We start from the raw sequence: 18,353 nt of genomic DNA, 5'->3' as shown, positions 1-18,353 counted from the left end.
TGATCATCAACCTCTCGTCTCCATTATCAACCCTCAGAAGGGCGTACCGATAATAATGGCACAACGGCTACAGAGGTGGTCCCTTTTCCTAGGGGCACACCAATATGACATCGAGTACAAAGGAACTAAACAGCATGGGAATGCTGATGGATTGTTGCGCCTACCGTTGCCGACGGTGGAAGAAGAACTGGCAGTGGATCCAGTGGAGTTATTCCACTCGACTATTGTCGAATGTCTCCCTGTGACGAATGCAAACATAGAAAAGGAAACACGAAATGACCCGACACTCTCCTGGGTCTATGATTTAATGGTGAATGGATGGCCAGCACATGGCGAACCACTGCTGCCAGCATTCTCGCCGAGAAGAGAACAGCTGTCAGTGTGCAGAGGAACCTTGATGTGTGGATCCAGAGTAGTAATTCCACCCAAATTGAAGGATAGAGTGCTCAATGAGCTTCATGAGGGTCATCTGGGAGGGGTAAAAATGAAGAACTTAGCCAGAGCGTTTGTGTGGTGGCCGGGAATCGATAGAGAAATCGAAGAGATGACCAAGAGCTGTACAGGATGCCAGAAGGTCCAAAACGCCCCACCACAAGCCCCTCTACATCCATGGGAGTGGCCCTCATCTCCATGGCAAAGGGTGCACATTGATTTTGCTGGTCCCTTTATGGACTCGATGTTTTTAATTGCGGTGGATGCACATTCAAAGTGGCCAGGGGTAATAAAAATGTCCTCAACCACCACAGAAAAAACTATCACAGTCTTACGAACCATATTCGTCAGGAATGGGCTGCCTGAACAGATTTGCTCTGACAATGGACCACAGTTTGTGTCTGAAGAGTTCCGGAGGTTCTTAAAGAACAATGGTGTTAAGCATTACACATCCGCCCCATATCATCCAGCCACTAATGGATTGGCCGAGAGGTTTGTTCAAACATTCAAGAAGGCTATCAAGGCAATGTGTAATGAAGATATACCCCTACAACACAAGGTGGATAACTTCTTGTTTGCCTACCGGAATGCGACACATGCGGTTACCAACCAAACTCCAGCCATGATGTTCTTCAATCGAAGACTACGATGCCGCTTGGATTTGGTTAAGCCAAACGTCCGAAGAGATGTGGAGAACAGGCAGTTTCAGAATATGAATGAAAGGCCGACCAGGAGTTTTAAGATAGGTCAACCAGTCTTGGCCCGGGACTACCGCACAGAGAAATGGCAGCCAGGAACGATCTGTACACGGCAAGGACCTCTAATGTATACCGTGGACGTTGGAGAAAGCATTATAAGATGCCATGCTGACCAGATTCTAGAGTCACTGGAAAACCTCAACTCCACACCACGATCTGATACACCTGGCGATGAAACCGAAGTACCAATTGCATCTACCGCAGAATCGGTGATATTGGAAGCAGGCGAACCAAACAACGACATTGATCCCGACTCAACCTTGCCAGAAGAACCTGATATCCCAAAGAGGCGTTATCCAGACAGAATCAGGAAGCCTCCTCAAAGACTGAACTTATAATTGCTTAATTTCAACTAATGTATCTAGCAACCGTAATTGTAATTAGTTATTATTTAGTTGTTAAATGAATGTTATGTTCTGTTTATCTAAAAGGGGAGGAATTGTTGTGTATGTCCCTTTAAGGGAATAACTGGTCTCAGACTGCAGCACCGGCAGTGACCATCCCTGTATAAAAAGCCCTGGCAGGCTTCTGTAGTTTCAGTTTCCAGATTGTCTCCATTCAGTAAAGACTTGTTAAACCAACTCCTGCATTCCGTGTCTCCATTAACACACGGATTTAATAAAGATGGTTGCAAATTTTCTTTTGAAAAATCCAATTTAAGAGAATTTACAATTTTGTTAGTTATTTATTATTTTTCACTCTTCAGAAAGACACTGATGCTAGAGCTAGTAACAACAGAGCTAATCATCTGATAATAGTATCTGTCGGCTGCATTGTGCAGTCAGAAAGCCCTTCTTATATTGCATTAGGACCTCAGTCTGAGTGGCACCGATATGCAATGTCAACAGAGCACTGTTTCCAGAAGGTCCAACAGAAGTTTATATCCTGTCAGGAGCCATAGAAAAAAAATTGCTTGGCCTAGATCATTCCCTTATTCAGCTTGGAAGAGAAAAGAATAAAGACAGATCACTGCAAAGAGGATCTCACAGCACAAACGAGTCTGTGGTGATGTAATTGCATCAGTAATTTCTGCCACTGAAAGCTGGACCTAGGCAGGATTGCTCTAGTTTTTAATTTATTTATTTATCTCCCATTTTGACATACAGCTGTGTACAGGGCATGGAGTAATGCTCTAGCAATTACAAACTCAAAGTTTTGCGAGATGCTCCTTTGCAGGGATGCTTTCATGTGCTTGGCTGTTAGTTCTGGGCTGACACCCAACTTGTACAGTCACTTCTCATATCAACGTGCACCTAAAAGCATTTCATACCGATATGAAAGTGGCAGTATAACTGCACTCCGTGAGCTACCTGAGGATACAGTGAATGACTAATTTCACTTCTTTTTTCCTCTATATGTGAGAAATGCCCAGCCTTAGCTTGCTGTTTCTCCTTAACAATTGTTAGAGGTATGATAATTGCCACATGGGAAACAGACATGAATGCACATCCTACAACCTGTGCTACTCAACACAGTATTGAAGTTTTAACATAGTAAGTAAATAAAAAGTGTATCTATTTAAAATTTTATACAACCAGGCCTTACCTTCATCCATATCCTTAGCAAACCTATTTAGAATGCGTCCCAGAGGTGTTGTGTCAAAAAACTTCATTGGGCTCCGAAGAATTTTTTTAAATAGAGCATCATGTAGCTTGGAGGAGGCCCGGAGTGTGCACTGTTCAGAATAGATGGTACATACAGTAATTACTAAAGATTTAAATAACCAATAGCACAGTAGAACTCTGATACTATCAATTCCTCCAGCAGGAATAAGCTCACCATCACTGAATGCTATTTAACGTGTGATGGAAAATACTTACGTACTGGATTCATAAATAGGATTTTGGTAGCCCAATGTTTAAAGGCCCTAGCCTAGATCGTCTTCTCCAGTTGTAATGTCACCAGAAGTGTGGTAGGGTGGGACTTCCGCCTGCCTGTTTGACCTGGCGTTGACCCCAATGAATTTTCTCGGATCAGCTTAATTTAAACAATAAAGGTGAGCGCACAATGGTCTTCCCATCCCTGTGGCTGTTTAAAGGGAAAGGCATCATGAGCAACTGTCTTTGTTCTGGGAAGCAGGATTGCCAGTTGTGAAATACTTGGAATTTCTGGTGCAGAATGCACAGCCCTCAAATTTTCAATGCCATTCATAGAGGTACTGCTGATTCAAAATAGGATAACAACAGCAGAGAGATCAAACAGAAGGAGGGTGTGGCACACAACCCATTGAGAAGGAATAGCCATGATTCAGAGAAATACACGATACCATGAACAGATTTCTAATATTATTAATAAAAGACATACTGGGTTTAAAAGACACAAGTCTCAGCAGACAGGCTGTAAATAGAAATACAGGCTTCCGAGAAAAAGATCAGTTGATAACAAAGTTGTAAACAGGCTTTGAAATGGGAAAGGGATATTGACCAAGAAACTAAGACCCTATTGAAAAGCAAAGACTTGCTTCCGAAGAGTCTAGAGTTTGGGTGTAACACAATGGGAAGACCCAAGTTAAGTGTTAAGAGCTAACATGTTGGAACAGAAACACAAACATTAAAAGAGGCATGTGCCTTTGAAAACATAGCATGAAGTAAAGAAACCTGCTGGTCAAATAGTTTTATGTTAAACTTGGATGACAGGAAACACGATTAAATATGCAACCAATTGAGATAGCTAGAAATGCATGAACCACCCTGGTCAAAGTGTCTTTAATTTAGATATAGTAAAAGCCATACCAACAAGACTTTGAAGATATAACTTCAATAGAGACACCAAGCAATTACATTGTTTTTGTGTGAAACGTGGACTACTATGGAGACTCAGCATCTGTTAAAACCAGTAAAGCCAAAATTAAGAATTGAATGGAAAGCATTTTGTAAGAATGACATCAAACAGAAACCATAGCTGTCATTGTTTTTATGAAGGTTTTTGGAACACCTAAAAGTAGAGAAATAATTATGCATGCAATAGTAGAATTGATAGTAAAATAGAAAGCATTCGAAAGAGGTATCAATAAAGACAATTAGCTGACATCAGCAGAGAACATCAAAGAAGAAACCACTGCTAAAAGAGTATAAAATAAGACCTTGTTTAACAGAAGTCAGAACACGCTGAATGGGCAGGGCATTGTATTGATTTCCTTGTGGGTTCAATGATGAGACATTTATATAAAAGAGAATAACTTTTAATCTAAGGTTTGTTCAAGAATTCATACAGCTTTTCAGGACACACCATGCTTGAGCTGCAGCTAAAGTGAAACTAAAAAGCTCAGCCTGCTTGTCTGTGTCACATGACCTCTGCTGCTCAGGCACAAGCAATCAAACACAGACAAACATGCTGTAAGGCATAAGTAGTCAAACACAGACAAATATCATCACTATTTGCTGATATCATTACATCTCCCTTTCTTAAAACAAAAGTATTTTACTTTTAACTAACAACATGTTTTCTTTGTATTAATCTGCATTTTAACTGTAACATTTAATGAACTTACATTATCATTATCATGATCAAAGTTTTTTACCCTTGATGCGCTATCAACAATACCAAAGACTACGAAATGGACTTATATGAAGTAGGCTTTTATTGACTAAGAACTAGAGCATGCCTCTGCAAGTGAATCCATCCTAAGAGCTCCCGGGGGAAGGGTGGTGAGTCACCTTTATACCCGGGCTTAGGGGTGGAGCCAGGGGCTGAGACATGCCTGGACTTGTACAGGGTTAACAGTGGTTTACCACACAGGCATGTACAGGTTAACAGTGGTTTACCACATTCACCCCTCGTTTAAAAAAGAGTCCGGCGGGGTGAAGTGTTTCAAAAGTTCATATACGAAAGTCTCTCCGGGGCTCTTGTCTGCCGTAATGATCTTCATGGTGCCGGTTGCGGCGGTTCTTTGCCCGCGGCCGCTTCTCGCGTGGGACGGAGCACTGGCGTGTCGTCCTCTCGGGGTAGGGATGGCACCGGCATGTCGTCAGTTCGTGGTAGACACCCCGGTGGTGCGTCGTGGGTAGTGGTGGTGGGTGGAGGTAGTGGATGGTGATCGATGGTGTTTCGGGTGGTAACTGAGGGTGCGAGGTCTCGAATTGAGACTGTGTCCTCCCGCCCGTCAGGATACGCCACGTAGGCGCACTGTGGGTTGGCGTGGAGGAGGTGAACCTTTTCGACCAGGGGGTCCGTCTTATGGCTCCTCACGTGTTTCCTGAGCAGGACGGGTCCCGGAGACGTCAGCCATGGCGGTAGTGATGTCCCCGAGGTGGATTTCCTGGGGAAGACGAACATCTTCTCGTGAGGGGTGGCGTTTGTGGCACTACAGAGCAGTGATCGTATGGAGTGGAGCGCATCGGGGAGGACATCTTGCCAGCGGGAGATTGGGAGGCCCTTGGATTTTAGGGCGAGCACGGCGGTCTTCCACACCGTTGCGTTCTCCCTCTCTACCTGTCCGTTACCCCGGGGGTTGTAGCTGGTAGTCCTGCTCATGGCTATGCCCTTCTCGAGCAGGTACTGGCGCAGCTCGTCGCTCATGAACGACGAGCCCCTGTCGCTGTGGATGTAATTGGGGAAGCCAAATATGGCGAACAGGTCGTGGAGGCACCTGATGACTGTGGCGCTGGTCATGTCCGGGCAGGGGATGGCGAAGGGGAAACGGGAGTACTCGTCAATAATATTGAGGAAGTACGTGTTGCGGTCAGAGGAGGGAAGGGGCCCCTTGAAATCGACGCTGAGGCGTTCGAAGGGGCGGGTGGCTTTAATCAGGTGTGCCCTGTCTGGCCTATAAAAATGCGGTTTGCATTCGGCGCAGACCTGGCAGTTCCTGGTCATGGTCCTGACCTCCTCGATGGAGTAAGGCAGGTTGCGAGCTTTAATAAAGTGGAAGAACCTGGTGACCCCTGGGTGGCAGAGATCATTGTGGAGGGTCCGTAGCCTATCGACTTGTGCGTTGGCACATGTCCCACGGGATAGGGCATCTGGGGGCTCATTAAGTTTCCCGGGCTGGTATAAGATATCGTAGTTGTAGGTGGATAACTCGATCCTCCACCGCAATATCTTATCATTTTTGATTTTCCCCCTTTGTCTGTTGTTAAACATAAATGCTACTGACCGTTGGTCAGTGAGCAGGGTGAAACGTTTACCGGCCAGGTAATGCCTCCAGTGCCGTACAGTCTCCACTATCGCCTGGGCCTCCTTCTCAACTGAGGAGTGTCGAATTTCGGGGCCCTGGAGGGTCCGTGAAAAGAAGGCCACGGGTCTCCCCGCCTGGTTAAGGGTTGCGGCTAGGGCGAAGTCGGATGCATCGCTCTCCACTTGGAAAGGGATGGGCTCATCCACTGCGTGCATTGTGGCCTTCGCAATGTCCTCTTTTATGAGGGTGAAGGCCGCACGGGCCTCTGGCGTCAGGGAGAAGGAGGTTGACTTGATGAGGGGCCGGGCTTTGTCTGCATAGTTGGGCACCCACTGGGCGTAGTAAGAGAAGAACCCTAGGCATCTCTTCAGGGCTTTTAGGCAGTTGGGGGGGGGGGTAGTTCCAGGAGGGGGCGCATTCGGTCGGGGTCGGGGCCGATGACTCCGTTTTCCACCACGCAGCCCAGAATAGTGAGGCGCGCGGTGCGGAACATACATTTTTCTCTGTTGTATGTCAGATTCAGCCGTTGGGCCGTACGGAGGAATTTTTCTAGGTTGGCGTCGTGGTCCTGCCGGTCATGGCCGCAGATGGTGACGTTGTCTAGATAGGGGAAGGTGGCCTGCAGCGCGTTCTGGTCAACCATCCGGTCCATCTCCCTTTGGAAGACTGAGACCCCGTTGGTGACGCCGAAGGGGACTCGGAGGAAGTGGTAGAGGCGACCGTCAGCCTCGAAGGCCGTGTACTGGCGGTCCTCAGGCCTGATGGGGAGCTGGTGGTATGCCGACTTCAGATCAATCGTCGAGAATACCCGGTATTGTGCTATCTGGTTGACCATGTCAGATATCCGGGGAAGTGGGTATGCGTCTAATTGCGCGTATCGATTGATTGTCTGGCTGTAATCAATAACCAGGCGCTGTTCTTCGCCGGTCTTTACTACCACCACTTGGGCTCGCCATGGGCTGGTGCTGCCCTTGATAATCCCTTCCCTCAGGAGTCTTTGTACTTCTGATTTAATAAAGCTCCTATCCCCGGCACTGTACCGCCTGCTTTTAGTAGCAATTGGCTTGCAGTCTTTGGCGAGGTTAGCGAACAACGGGGGGGGTTTGACCTTCAGGGTGGACAGGCTGCATACTTTGCGCGGCGCCGTGTTTAAATTCTGCTGGCTGCAGACTGTAAGTGGGGGCAGGGGCCCGCCATATGCCATCGTGACGCTCTCCAGATGGCACTGGAAGTCTAATCCTAGCAGTACGGGAGCGCAGAGCTGTGGCAGGACGAGGAATTTAAACTCTCTGTACTCCACGCCATTCACTGTCAGAGTCGCTACACAGTAGCCGCCGCCGTCCGCCGTATGGGACTTTGAGGCCATAAAGACCTGGTGGCGTGTGCGCATAACCGATAGGGAGTAGCGTCGCACCGTGTCGGGGTGGATGAAGCTCTCCGTGCTTCCGCAGTCAAAAAGGCAATTTGTGGCATGGCCATTTACCTTTACGTTCATCATGGACCTGGCTAGTTGATGGGGCTAGATTGGTCCAGGGTGATGGAGGCCATCGTCGAGGTCGGTGGGTCGCTGTAGTATTCGCCCGCGCCGAGGGCCTGGTCCCGAGATGGTGTCCAAGATGGCGGCCCGCACGGCTCACACGTGGTTGGTGGGGTCCAAAATGGCGGCCTGTACGGTTCACACGCGGCGCTGCTGGAATTGGGGGTCGATTTCGCCTTGCACACTCTCGCGTAGTGGCCTTTCTTGCCGCATTTGGAGCAGGTCGCGTCCTTTGCTGGGCATTGCTGTCTGGGGTGCTTGGCCTGGCCGCAGAAGTAGCATTTCTGGCCTCTGGTCATTGCAGCTGTAGTTGGGCTGCTGGCGGCTTGTGGCCTTACCGGGTCCCAAGATGGCTGCTCCCGTGGCATCCACGTGGCCATCCGGTCAGGGGGGTAGGCGTCCATGTTCTGGAGGGCCACATCTAACGAGTTAGCGAGGGCCACCGTCTTCTGCAGGTCGAGCCCCCTCTGTTCCAGCAGCCTCTGCCGAGTATAGTTGGATCTGATGCCGGTTACGTAGGCGTCTCGGATCAGGTCTTCCGTGCATTCCTTGGCCGTCACCGCTTTGCAATTACAGTCCCGGCCGAGGATTCTCAGTGCCAGTAAATATTCAGCGCCCGATTCCCCGGGGCGCTGTTTTCGGGTAGCCAGGTGTCTGGCGTAGACCTCGTTAACAGGCCTCACGTATTGTTCCTTTAGCGTCGCGATAGCGGCCGCGTAAGTAGTGGCGTCTCGGATGATCGAGTAGACTCGGTGGCTCACCCGTGAGTTCAAGACAAGCCGTTTCGCGTCATCTGTAGTGACAGTAGTGCTGGAGGCCTCAGGAAGGCTTCGAAACAGCTCAGCCAGTGTTCAAAGTTATTGGCTGCATCTGCTGCTTGAGGATCCAGGTCTAAACGTTCCGGCTTCAAGATTTGCTCCATGTTGAAAATTAGTCAATAAAATTGATGCGCTATCAACAATACCAAAGACTACAAAATGGACTTATATGAAGTAGGCTTTTATTGACTAAGAACTAGAGCATGCCTCTGCTAGTGAATCCATCCTAAGAGCTCCCGGGGGAAGGGTGGTGAGTCACCTTTATACCCGGGCTTAGGGGTGGAGCCAGGGGCTGAGACATGCCTGGACTTGTACAGGGTTAACAGTGGTTTACCACACAGGCATGTACAGGTTAACAGTGGTTTACCACAACCCTTGCTTTGTGTGTTCACATGAAATATGTCAATACACTAGAACTTGAAGAAAGAATAAGATAACATTACTTCCTTCTATAACAATAGTCCTTAAATTTGCTCAATGAGTCTCTCAGGAGGCTTCACGTGTCTTGAGGATTTTCTGATTGATTGTCCTTGAATCTGAGTTGTTGCCTCAGATGATTGGTTCTCAGCTGTGTGATCAGGTTGTTCAACAGTATCAGTCTCTTGACCTGCTGTGGCTGGTTCCATGAGAAGATCTCGACGATTTCTTCTCAGAACAGCACCCTCATCTGTCTGAATGGTGTATGATCTTGGTTGAACTTCACTCAGGACAGTTCCCTTCTCCGTCCATGTGTTTGTTTTGTCTTTGAACCTTACTTGGTCACCAGTGTGGAGTTCAGGTAGGTTTTGTGTTCCTCTGTCATAGTAGTACTTTTGCTTTTCTTTCTGTTGTTCTTTGAACTTCCTCACTTTCTCCCCCTCTTTTGTTTTCAGGAGGTTCTCCGGGATGGGTAGGTTTGACCTTAGCCGACGTCCCATCAGGAGTTGGGCTGGTGACATACCACACTCGAGCGGCGTTGTGCGGTATACAAGCATGCTTTGGTAGAAGTCAGTTCCACTGTCTTTTGCCTTGTACATCAGTCTTTTCACTGTCTGGACCGATTTTTCCACTAGTCCATTGGACTGTGGATAGTGAGGACTTGACGTTGTGTGGACAAAGTCCCACTCTTTGGCAAAGTGTCGGAAATTTGCATTGTTAAACTGGGGTCCGTTGTCTGTTAAGACCTCGCTTGCCACGCCATGTCTGGAGAATATGGCTTTCATACTTCTTATCACAGCTTCTGCGGTGGTGGTGTACAGTCTACAAACCTCTGGATACAGGGAGTAATAGTCTGTGACGACAAGATAGTCCTTCCCTTGACATACGAATAGGTCAGCGCCTACCTTCTGGTAAGGTCTGTCTGGTGCTGGGTGTGGCTTTAGTGGTTCTACCGGATTGCTTGCTCAATATTTCAGGCATATTGTGCAGTTTGACACCTCATTTATCACATCTTGGTTCATTCGTGGCCAGTACATCACCTCTCGTGCTCTTTTCTTACACTTTTCGATTCCCAGATGTCCTCCGTGGATCTTTTTTAGCATCTCTTTTCTCAGACTCTTTGGGATAACTATTTTACTTCCTTTGTAGATGATGTCTTCGACCACTGATAGTTCCGCCCTGCAGTTCCAGTACTCTGCTATGTCAGGTGAGCAGTCTTGCTTCATGTTGGGCCATCCATCCAAGGTGCTTTTCTTCAGTCGTCTCATTGTTTCATCTTTGTTTGTCTCAGTCTTTATGAGCTCCATTTTTGCATCTGCTATGGGCAGTGCACTTGTGATCATGTCCACGTAGGCGTTCACTTTTTCATCCATTTTGGTGTTTGCGGGCTCACTTGGGTCAACAGCTCTGGACAACGTGTCTGCTGTATACATCAGCTTACCCGGTGTGTACGCAACATTCAGTGTATAGCGTTGCAGCCTGATCATCATTCTTTGTATTCTAAGCGGACAGCTATTTAGTGGCTTTTGGAACAATGCAATCAAGGGCTTATGGTCAGTCTCTACACTGATTGCTTGTCCTGCCACAAACTGGTGAAATCTTTCACAGGCGTATGTGATGCTGAGCAGCTCCTTTTCTATTTGAGCATATCGCGTCTCCGCGTCTGTCATTGAGCGCGATGCATATGCAATAGGTTGCCAGTAGTCATATTGTTGCAGAAGAACAGCACCGAGCCCACTCTGTGATGCATCTGATGATATCTTGATGGGTCTCGCTGGGTCATAAAACCTCAGAACTGGTTCCTCTGTGAGCAGTTTCTTTAGATCGCTCCATGACTTCTCATGCTCATGATTCCATTCCCATTCTATGTTCTTTTCAGTTAGTCTTCTCAGTGGTGCTATTTTTTCCTGAGAGGTTGGGTATGAATTTACCCATGTAGTTGATCATTCCATTAAACCTCTGCACGTCTTTTTTGCATTGTGGCCTTGGCATATTCTCAATGGCGGACACCTTTCTGGGATCTGGTCTGATGCCCTCACTGCTAAGGATATCTCCCACGAATGTCAGTTCTGTCACCCCGAGCTGGCATTTCTCTCTATTCAGCTTCAGGTTTGTTTTCCTTGTTGCTTCCAGCACTTTTTTCAGTCTCTCGTCATGCTCAGTTCTCGTGGTTCCCCATACTATGATGTCATCCATTGATGTATCAACTCCCTCCAGGTGCTCATAGATCATATGGATAGTCTTGTGATACACTTCAGGAGCTGAGGCAATGCCAAATGGTAACCTTAGGAATCTGTATCTGCCATATAGAGTGTTGAACGTGCACAGTCTTGAACTTGCTTCGTCCAGCTTCATCTGCCAAAATCCTGAGGATGCATCTAACTTGCTGAAATATTTTGCATTTGCAAACTGTGCCATGATTTCCTCACGTGTAGGAAGCTTGAAGTGCTCTCTCTTTATTGCTCTGTTTAGATCTCTTGGATCCAGGCAAATTCTGAGCTTTCCATTCTTTTTGTCCACTACGACGAGGGAACTCACCCACTCAGTTGGCTCATCTATCTTCTGAATCACGTTCAGGCTTTCTATCCTGTCCAACTCTGCCTTCAGTTGCTTTTGACGAGCAAACGGAACTTTTTGCATGGATGTATGACCGGTGTCATACTTTTATCTACTCTGATCGTGTGTTCTCCTGGAATGCAGCCTAGACCCTTAAATAGGTCTTTGTACTCTTTCATGAGTTCATCATAGACTGTCTCTCCTTCGCTTTCCACAACGAGGACTCTCTTTACCAGGTTCAGTCTCTCACAAGCTTTTAAACCTAGTATGGCTTGCACATCCTTTGGCACCATGATTAATGCTAGCGTGTGCTCTCTGTCCTTGTGTGTTACTTTGACAATGCATTTTCCTTTCACTGGTATATCAGTACCTGAGTATCCGGTCACTTTCACTTGTATTCCATGTAACTTTGGTCTGGGTCTAATTCTCTTAAAATCGGTCTCTGATATCACATTAACTTGTGCTCCAGTATCCAATTTAAATGGAATGTGTATGTCGTTCACTTTTAGTGTCAACATCCAGTCTCTTTCTTCTTTTTTGTTTTCAGACACCACATCTACATAGAATTCCTCTATCTCGCTTTCATCTACTGTATGGACCTTGCTTTGTTGCACTTGGTTCTTACAGCAACGGGCATAATGGTTGTTTTTGTTGCATCTATTGCATGTTTTACCATATGCTGGACACTTTCTTGGTGGATGCTGCGTACCGCATCGACTACATGACTTCCGATTGTCCCTTTCATTTTCGTTTGCTGGCCACGTCTCTTTTTTCACATTGGCGCTCTCTTTGTTAAACGGTTTGTATCCATTCTTTCTCACTGCATCCACGTTGCAGCTACTGTCACTGAACAGCTCCTTTGCCTGCAACTTCACAGTCTCTGTAGCCCTACACAGTGCTATGGCTTTTCCCAGGTCTAGATCTTGCTCTCTTAGCAGTCTTTCCCTTAGACCATTATCTGGAATACCACACACCAGTCTGTCTTTTATCAGTGAGTCTGTGAGTCCCCCAAATTCACACGATTTGCTTCGGTTTCTCAGTTCAGTCACATACTGATCAATAGTCTCGCCGATTTTCTGTACACATGTGAAAAATTTGTGCCTCTCAAAGGTCACATTGCGTTTAGGTATGCAGTAGGCCTCAAACTGTTCCATTATTTTATCTAGCTTCATTTTGTCTCCATCAACGGCAAATATGAAATTATTATATACCTCCAGCGCTGCATCACCCACTACATATAAGAACACGGACGATTTCTGTTTATCACTTTTCTCGTCAGCTCCGGTTGCCGCTAAATACAACTCTAAACGTTGTTTGAACCTTCTCCAATTTTCAGCCACATTACCTGACAACTGAAGCGTCACCGGTGGGAGTAAACCTTCCATTTTTCACTTCGTTAGCTATTCTCCAAGGTAAGTAACGATTTTCACTTCTGGCTTGCTAATATGTGGAGAGCTGATTTCGCTTACTTGCCACAGCTCCTTTCACTGTCCCATCGAGTTGCTAACTTCCGATTTTTTCTCTTCATCTCTTTCAATCGAGCCACTTCTGACACCATGTATTGATTTCCTTGTGGGTTCAATGACGAGACATTTATATAAAAGAGAATAACTTTTAATCTAAGGTTTGTTCAAGAATTCATACAGCTTTTCAGGACACACCATGCTTGAGCTGCAGCTAAAGTGAAACTAAAAAGCTCAGCCTGCTTGTCTATGTCACATGATCTCTGCTGCTCAGGCACAAGCAATCAAACACAGACAAACATGCTGTAAGGCATAAGTAATCAAACACAGACAAATATCATCACTATTTGCTGATATCATTACAGGCATCTCTCAACTTTCCAGAGGCATCTCTGTAAGTCTTTAACTATGAGTCTCAGGAAGTCAGATTGATTTTGGTGGATGTTCTGGATTTAGAAATAAGTAAGAAATAAGAAATGTAATGAAGTAAAGATTTGAGAATAAGGATCTCTGAGAAATAAGAAATGTAAGCTAATTGTATTTTGAATTGTTAATGTTGCGACTGATTCAACAGATGTTAACTGAATGTCGGCTCTTAAATAAAACTATACGGCCTAGAAATTCGGTGGCACCCCATTTGCGGTGCCAATCTTGCCAGGGCACCGGAAGTACCGCCCCGGAAGGAGTCGCGAGCGCCTGCCGGAAATTCAGTTTGAGCGCCCCAAACGGAAGCGCAGCGCTACTCGAGGCACCCTACATCCGTCTTGGGGCGCTGCAACTGAAGTTCGCAGCGCAACGTGCCGCAGCGCCACACGCTACAGTACTGCAGGCCTTCCTCCCCTTCTTAAAGGGGAGGGGCCTGCTGCAGCGCGATCTAAGATCGCGAGTGCCGGCAAAAGAGCCCGGCACCGAGGAAAAGTGCCGGGCTCTTGGGAGACAGCTGGCACAACGCGGGGGGGGGGGGCAGCTCAGGAGGCCGGGGACAGCTGCGCGAGGAGGTGCTGGCAGGCGGCCAGCAAAAAAAATGGCCGCCCCGCACCTCAGCACCTCTACCGCCACAGGTAGGCCCCCCTGAACCAGTCACAAATTGCGACCGGCGTTACAGCAGGGGGTGCTACCAAATTTCGCAATCGGGGCAGTAGCGGGGCGCTGCGCAGCGCTAACGGCTAGCGCTGCCATTAGCGCCCCGCTATATTTCATGGGAGGCGTGGCCAGTGGCACTAAACCCACTAAGTGCCATCTTTGGGCGCTAACTGGTGGCGCAGCCCACCGAATTTCTAGGCCTATATTTTTAGAATTGTCTCAAAGAGTAATTCTGCATAGACTCGCGAACCCACAAATTCTGTACACTCTTTTGTAAGGAGTTGCAGAATTCTGGGGGATATTCCGGACCCTTATAATATCCGGAAGGTTACAGTCTAGTTCAACTTATTAAAAGTACTATCCGGAGGACGGTAACATCTTTAGTCGCTCCTTTCCTTTAGGGAGAGATAGCCTGAACCTTTAGACCCATTTAGGCGTCTTATGGAATTCGGCTATCTCCAACTTAAGTTGAAGGTGAACGTCTGGGGAATACGCCTGATATGGAATAGCCCAAAAGGGCTAGGACTGTAATTATCCCTTCACCATTGCCGGCTGCAAGAGTCATTTGTGCCAAACTGGTATGGGAAATCTTCTCTTGGTTAACACAGCCCCTTATTTCATGAACAGTCCTATCTACATCTTCCCCCTTTCCATTTCAGCATCTACCCTTCTCAGTACACATCAACTCATGCAACTCCCATTCATGCCAACTCATTAAATCTGAAGCCCTGTTTGGAATGTTGGCGAGGAAAAGTATTAAAGGGAATTGCCCAAAGTAAGTGGTCCTGGCAGCAGGGGCCATCTCCATAACACCCCCTTCCCATCCCCACCTCCCCCACATGGCTACTCAATGCTACAGGATATTTACTGACCTTACTATGTCAGGCAAGGTAAAAATAGTCAGTCACACCATCCAAGGATGTACACCTAAGCACATTTATCACTTACAATCATGTCTCCTTCAGTCTTGAATTTCTTCAAGAGCTTACTATTAATGTCCAAGTGGTGCCATGGACTGTTTTGGAAGTGGCTTAGATGAGATGGCATGAATGGGCGATGTGTAGCTTGATGCACACTGAGAAGGGTCTGTAGATGCTGACATGTTTGTGATGGGCTGACTTAGGCGTGCATTTCAGCTGCCCAGCAGTGGGCCCGGGCTAAGATTGCAGTAACCACAGCGACGGCGGGAACGGGACAGCAAGTCTTTCCCCACCATTTTTGGGATGCTGCTGCCCCGCATCCACCGGACAGGAAGCCTCAAAATCTCCCCTTTATTTTCTAGCTTGCATCCGAGAAAATGGACAACTTAGGAATAGCAGAGCACTTCTGTGATGATGCACAGAATCCTAACTAAAACAAGCATTTTGCTTATTAGAATGAGGGGCATGATTCAACAAATATCCAGTAATACAGCAAAAGTCAGGAGCTAGGTTTCATTACCAAGAAGGTTGTAACAGTGGGATGTTCATCGATGACCCTTAATATTCTGTCTTGATCAAAATTTAAATAGATATTGAATGGGAGGAAGAGGTTTGTTTTTACAAATAACACATTTCAGCACCTTAACAAATGTATAACCACGGAGAGCCTTGAAGAGTAGTACGGCCACCATGGAGAGAGCGTAGACGCAAGTGTAAAATTTCTGATTCGGATGGTCTCTCATGCTGTTGCTGATGTAGGTCACATTACCTTCAGTAACTGACGTATTCTGAAAAATAATGTCAGGTACAATGTTCAAACAATCTCTTAAGGAGTCAGTCCACAATGATTGAGGCCAATGTTAACGTTGCTGTCCTCAGTTCATCGAGATAGTTATCGCTGTGTACGATATGAATGCAACACTGAATTTTGTTTTTTGTTTAAGCTTTGCGGTTCTGTTGCAGTTTGAAGGCTTTATGTGACATAGGGCCTAAAGCACTAGTTTGTGATACAGGATCTGCAGCTAATATCAGTTTATTTTTAACATAACAAATTATAAACAAGTTAATGACCCTGAATGCTTGACAGTTCCCTATTGTGCAATTAACAAAGGGCTGCAATTTGAGAACTTTTTAAGCCAGGCTAGATATGAACAGGGTTATTGTGTCTGCATGTTTCAATCATGCTAGTTGTAGCTTGCTGAGACATCTGTATTTGTTACTATATGTACCATGTTATAGCACTTAAAACAACTCACCCCACTGCCCTGCTTAATCCAGTAGCTGAGCCACCAGTTACTGAAAGCTATGCTGCCTGCTGTCAGTACGAACAGAAGAATGTTCACAAGGAAGATGAGAGTACCTCCTGCAGCCTTGATGTAAATTCCATAGGTTGACCAGGACACAGAACCACCAGCTTTTTCCTCTGCTTCCATAAGCTGGTCTGGTAGCAAAACAAATTGTAAATATCAGCACAGTACTTTTTACAATTGAAACTTTACTCTCATGTAACTCTCTTTCATTCTGTTTCACTGCAACTCTCGATTTCACTGAATTTGATGCACTTAACTTTCAGTACACTACATTTAGGTCTGTGGTTGAGTGTGTTATAAATTTCCTCAACTAAATTCTTTATTTAAGTGACTAAGGGGCTTGAATGAATATTAGGCACATTATAATATGTTTTAATATTTGCATGTAAGCATACTAAAATTGTTAGAATCTGACACAGCAAATATCCAAGTGAGTAAGATAAGGCGACAAAGGAAGAAGTGTGTTTTTTGTGACAGATTTTCAGGTGAAACACATTGGTTACAAAAAGAAAAATTGTTGCAATCCAAATGATCAGAATTGTAAAGAATTCTGTAAATTGTGTCTGACTAACTTGATTGAATTCGTATTCGTTGATGAGGTAACAGAGAAGGTTGATCAAGGTAGTGCAGTAGATGTATATATGGACATTCAGAAGGCATTCGGCAAAGTGCCACACAGGAGGCTTATTAAGAAGGTGGAAGCCCATGGAATTAAGGGGAAAAGTGGTGGTATGAATACAAAATTGGCTCAGTGACAGGAAGGATGTTTTTCGGACTGGGAGGTGGTTTGCAGTGGTGTTCGACAAGGATCGGTTTTGGGTTCATTACTCTTTGCAATTTTTATAAACGACCTGGACTCAAGTGTAGGGAGCAGCATTATAAAGTTTGCAGATGACATGAAGCTTGGCAAAGTAGTAGTTCATGATGAGGATAGTTATAGGCTTCAGGATGACATAGACAGGATGGTGAAATGGGCAGAAGCATGGCAAGTAGAGTTCAATGCGGAGAAGTGTGAAGTGATGCACTTTGGGAGGACTAATATGGAAAGACAGTATACAATAAATGGCACAATTTTGAAAAGTGTAGAGGAGCAGAGAGACCTTGGTGTCCATATACACAAATCCTTAAAGGTGGCAGGGCAAGCTGCTAAGGTGATTAGAAAAGCATATGGGTTACTTGGGTTTATAAATAGAGGATTAGAATATAAAAGTAGAGATCATGCTAGAACTTTATAAATCACTGGTTAGGCCTCAGCTGGAGTATTGTGGACAATTCTGGGCACCACACTTCAGGGAAGATGTAAAGGCCTTAGAAAGGGTACAGAGGAGGTTTACCAGGATGTCACCAGGGATGAGGGACTTCAATTATGAGGAGAGGTTGGAAAAGTTAGGACTGTTCTCCTTGGAACAGTGAAGGTTAAGAGGTGATTTAATAGGAGGTTTCCAAGAGGATGAGAGGTTTCAATAGAGAAAATAGGGAAAAAATATTCCCTCTGGTGAGTGGGTTAATAACTAGAGGTCATAGATTTAAAGGGGGGAATTTTAACCCCCCCCAAAAAACACGGGTGGGTTGGGGTCGGGTGGGAATTTAAAGTGTTAAAAATCTGAATCCTGACCGGAACCCATCTACAACCCGCCCACTTCCAGTTTTAATGGAGGTAGGATGGGGGGCGGGCAGCCAACCCGCTCTCAGTGGCCCATTTAAATATTATAATGAGGCTGGCGTGCCTCAGTTTTAACCACCATTTTAAAGTTAACAGTGGCTGGTCGGGTTTTGCAGGCCTCATTAAATCCGCCAGCTGAAGTAAGGCGAGGACTCCTGGATCCAGGAAGTAAGTGTAAAGGCACTTGCCTCCTGGATCCAGTGTCCTTGCCTAATCCATCCCGCACGATTGGAGGCCCCCCCGACGAGGCCTCCGATCCCCCCCCCCACTGCCTCCGATT

General features: G+C 46.1%; 1 protein-coding gene across 1 annotated transcript in view; it reads right to left on the bottom strand.

The window, feature by feature from the left end:
* LOC147125073 (ATP-binding cassette sub-family C member 5-like) overlaps nt 1-18,353 on the bottom strand; it is a 243,980-nt gene that overhangs the window by 44,653 nt on the left and 180,974 nt on the right. Inside the window, exons 18-20 of the mRNA XM_085997000.1 lie at nt 16,357-16,541; nt 15,742-15,888; nt 2,736-2,865 (exon numbers count right to left, since the gene is read on the bottom strand). Coding sequence (XP_085853126.1) covers nt 2,736-2,865; nt 15,742-15,888; nt 16,357-16,541 — 462 coding nt within the window. The remainder of the gene's footprint in view (nt 1-2,735; nt 2,866-15,741; nt 15,889-16,356; nt 16,542-18,353) is intronic.

The sequence above is a fragment of the Somniosus microcephalus genome, chromosome 1, assembly GCF_052327205.1.
Source record: "Somniosus microcephalus isolate GS21.2 chromosome 1, FLI_Smic_1.0, whole genome shotgun sequence".
NCBI classification, from domain to species: Eukaryota; Metazoa; Chordata; class Chondrichthyes; order Squaliformes; family Somniosidae; genus Somniosus; species Somniosus microcephalus.
The sequence above is the reverse complement of the archived record's forward strand: the minus strand, read 5'-3'. Positions and strand labels throughout refer to the sequence as shown.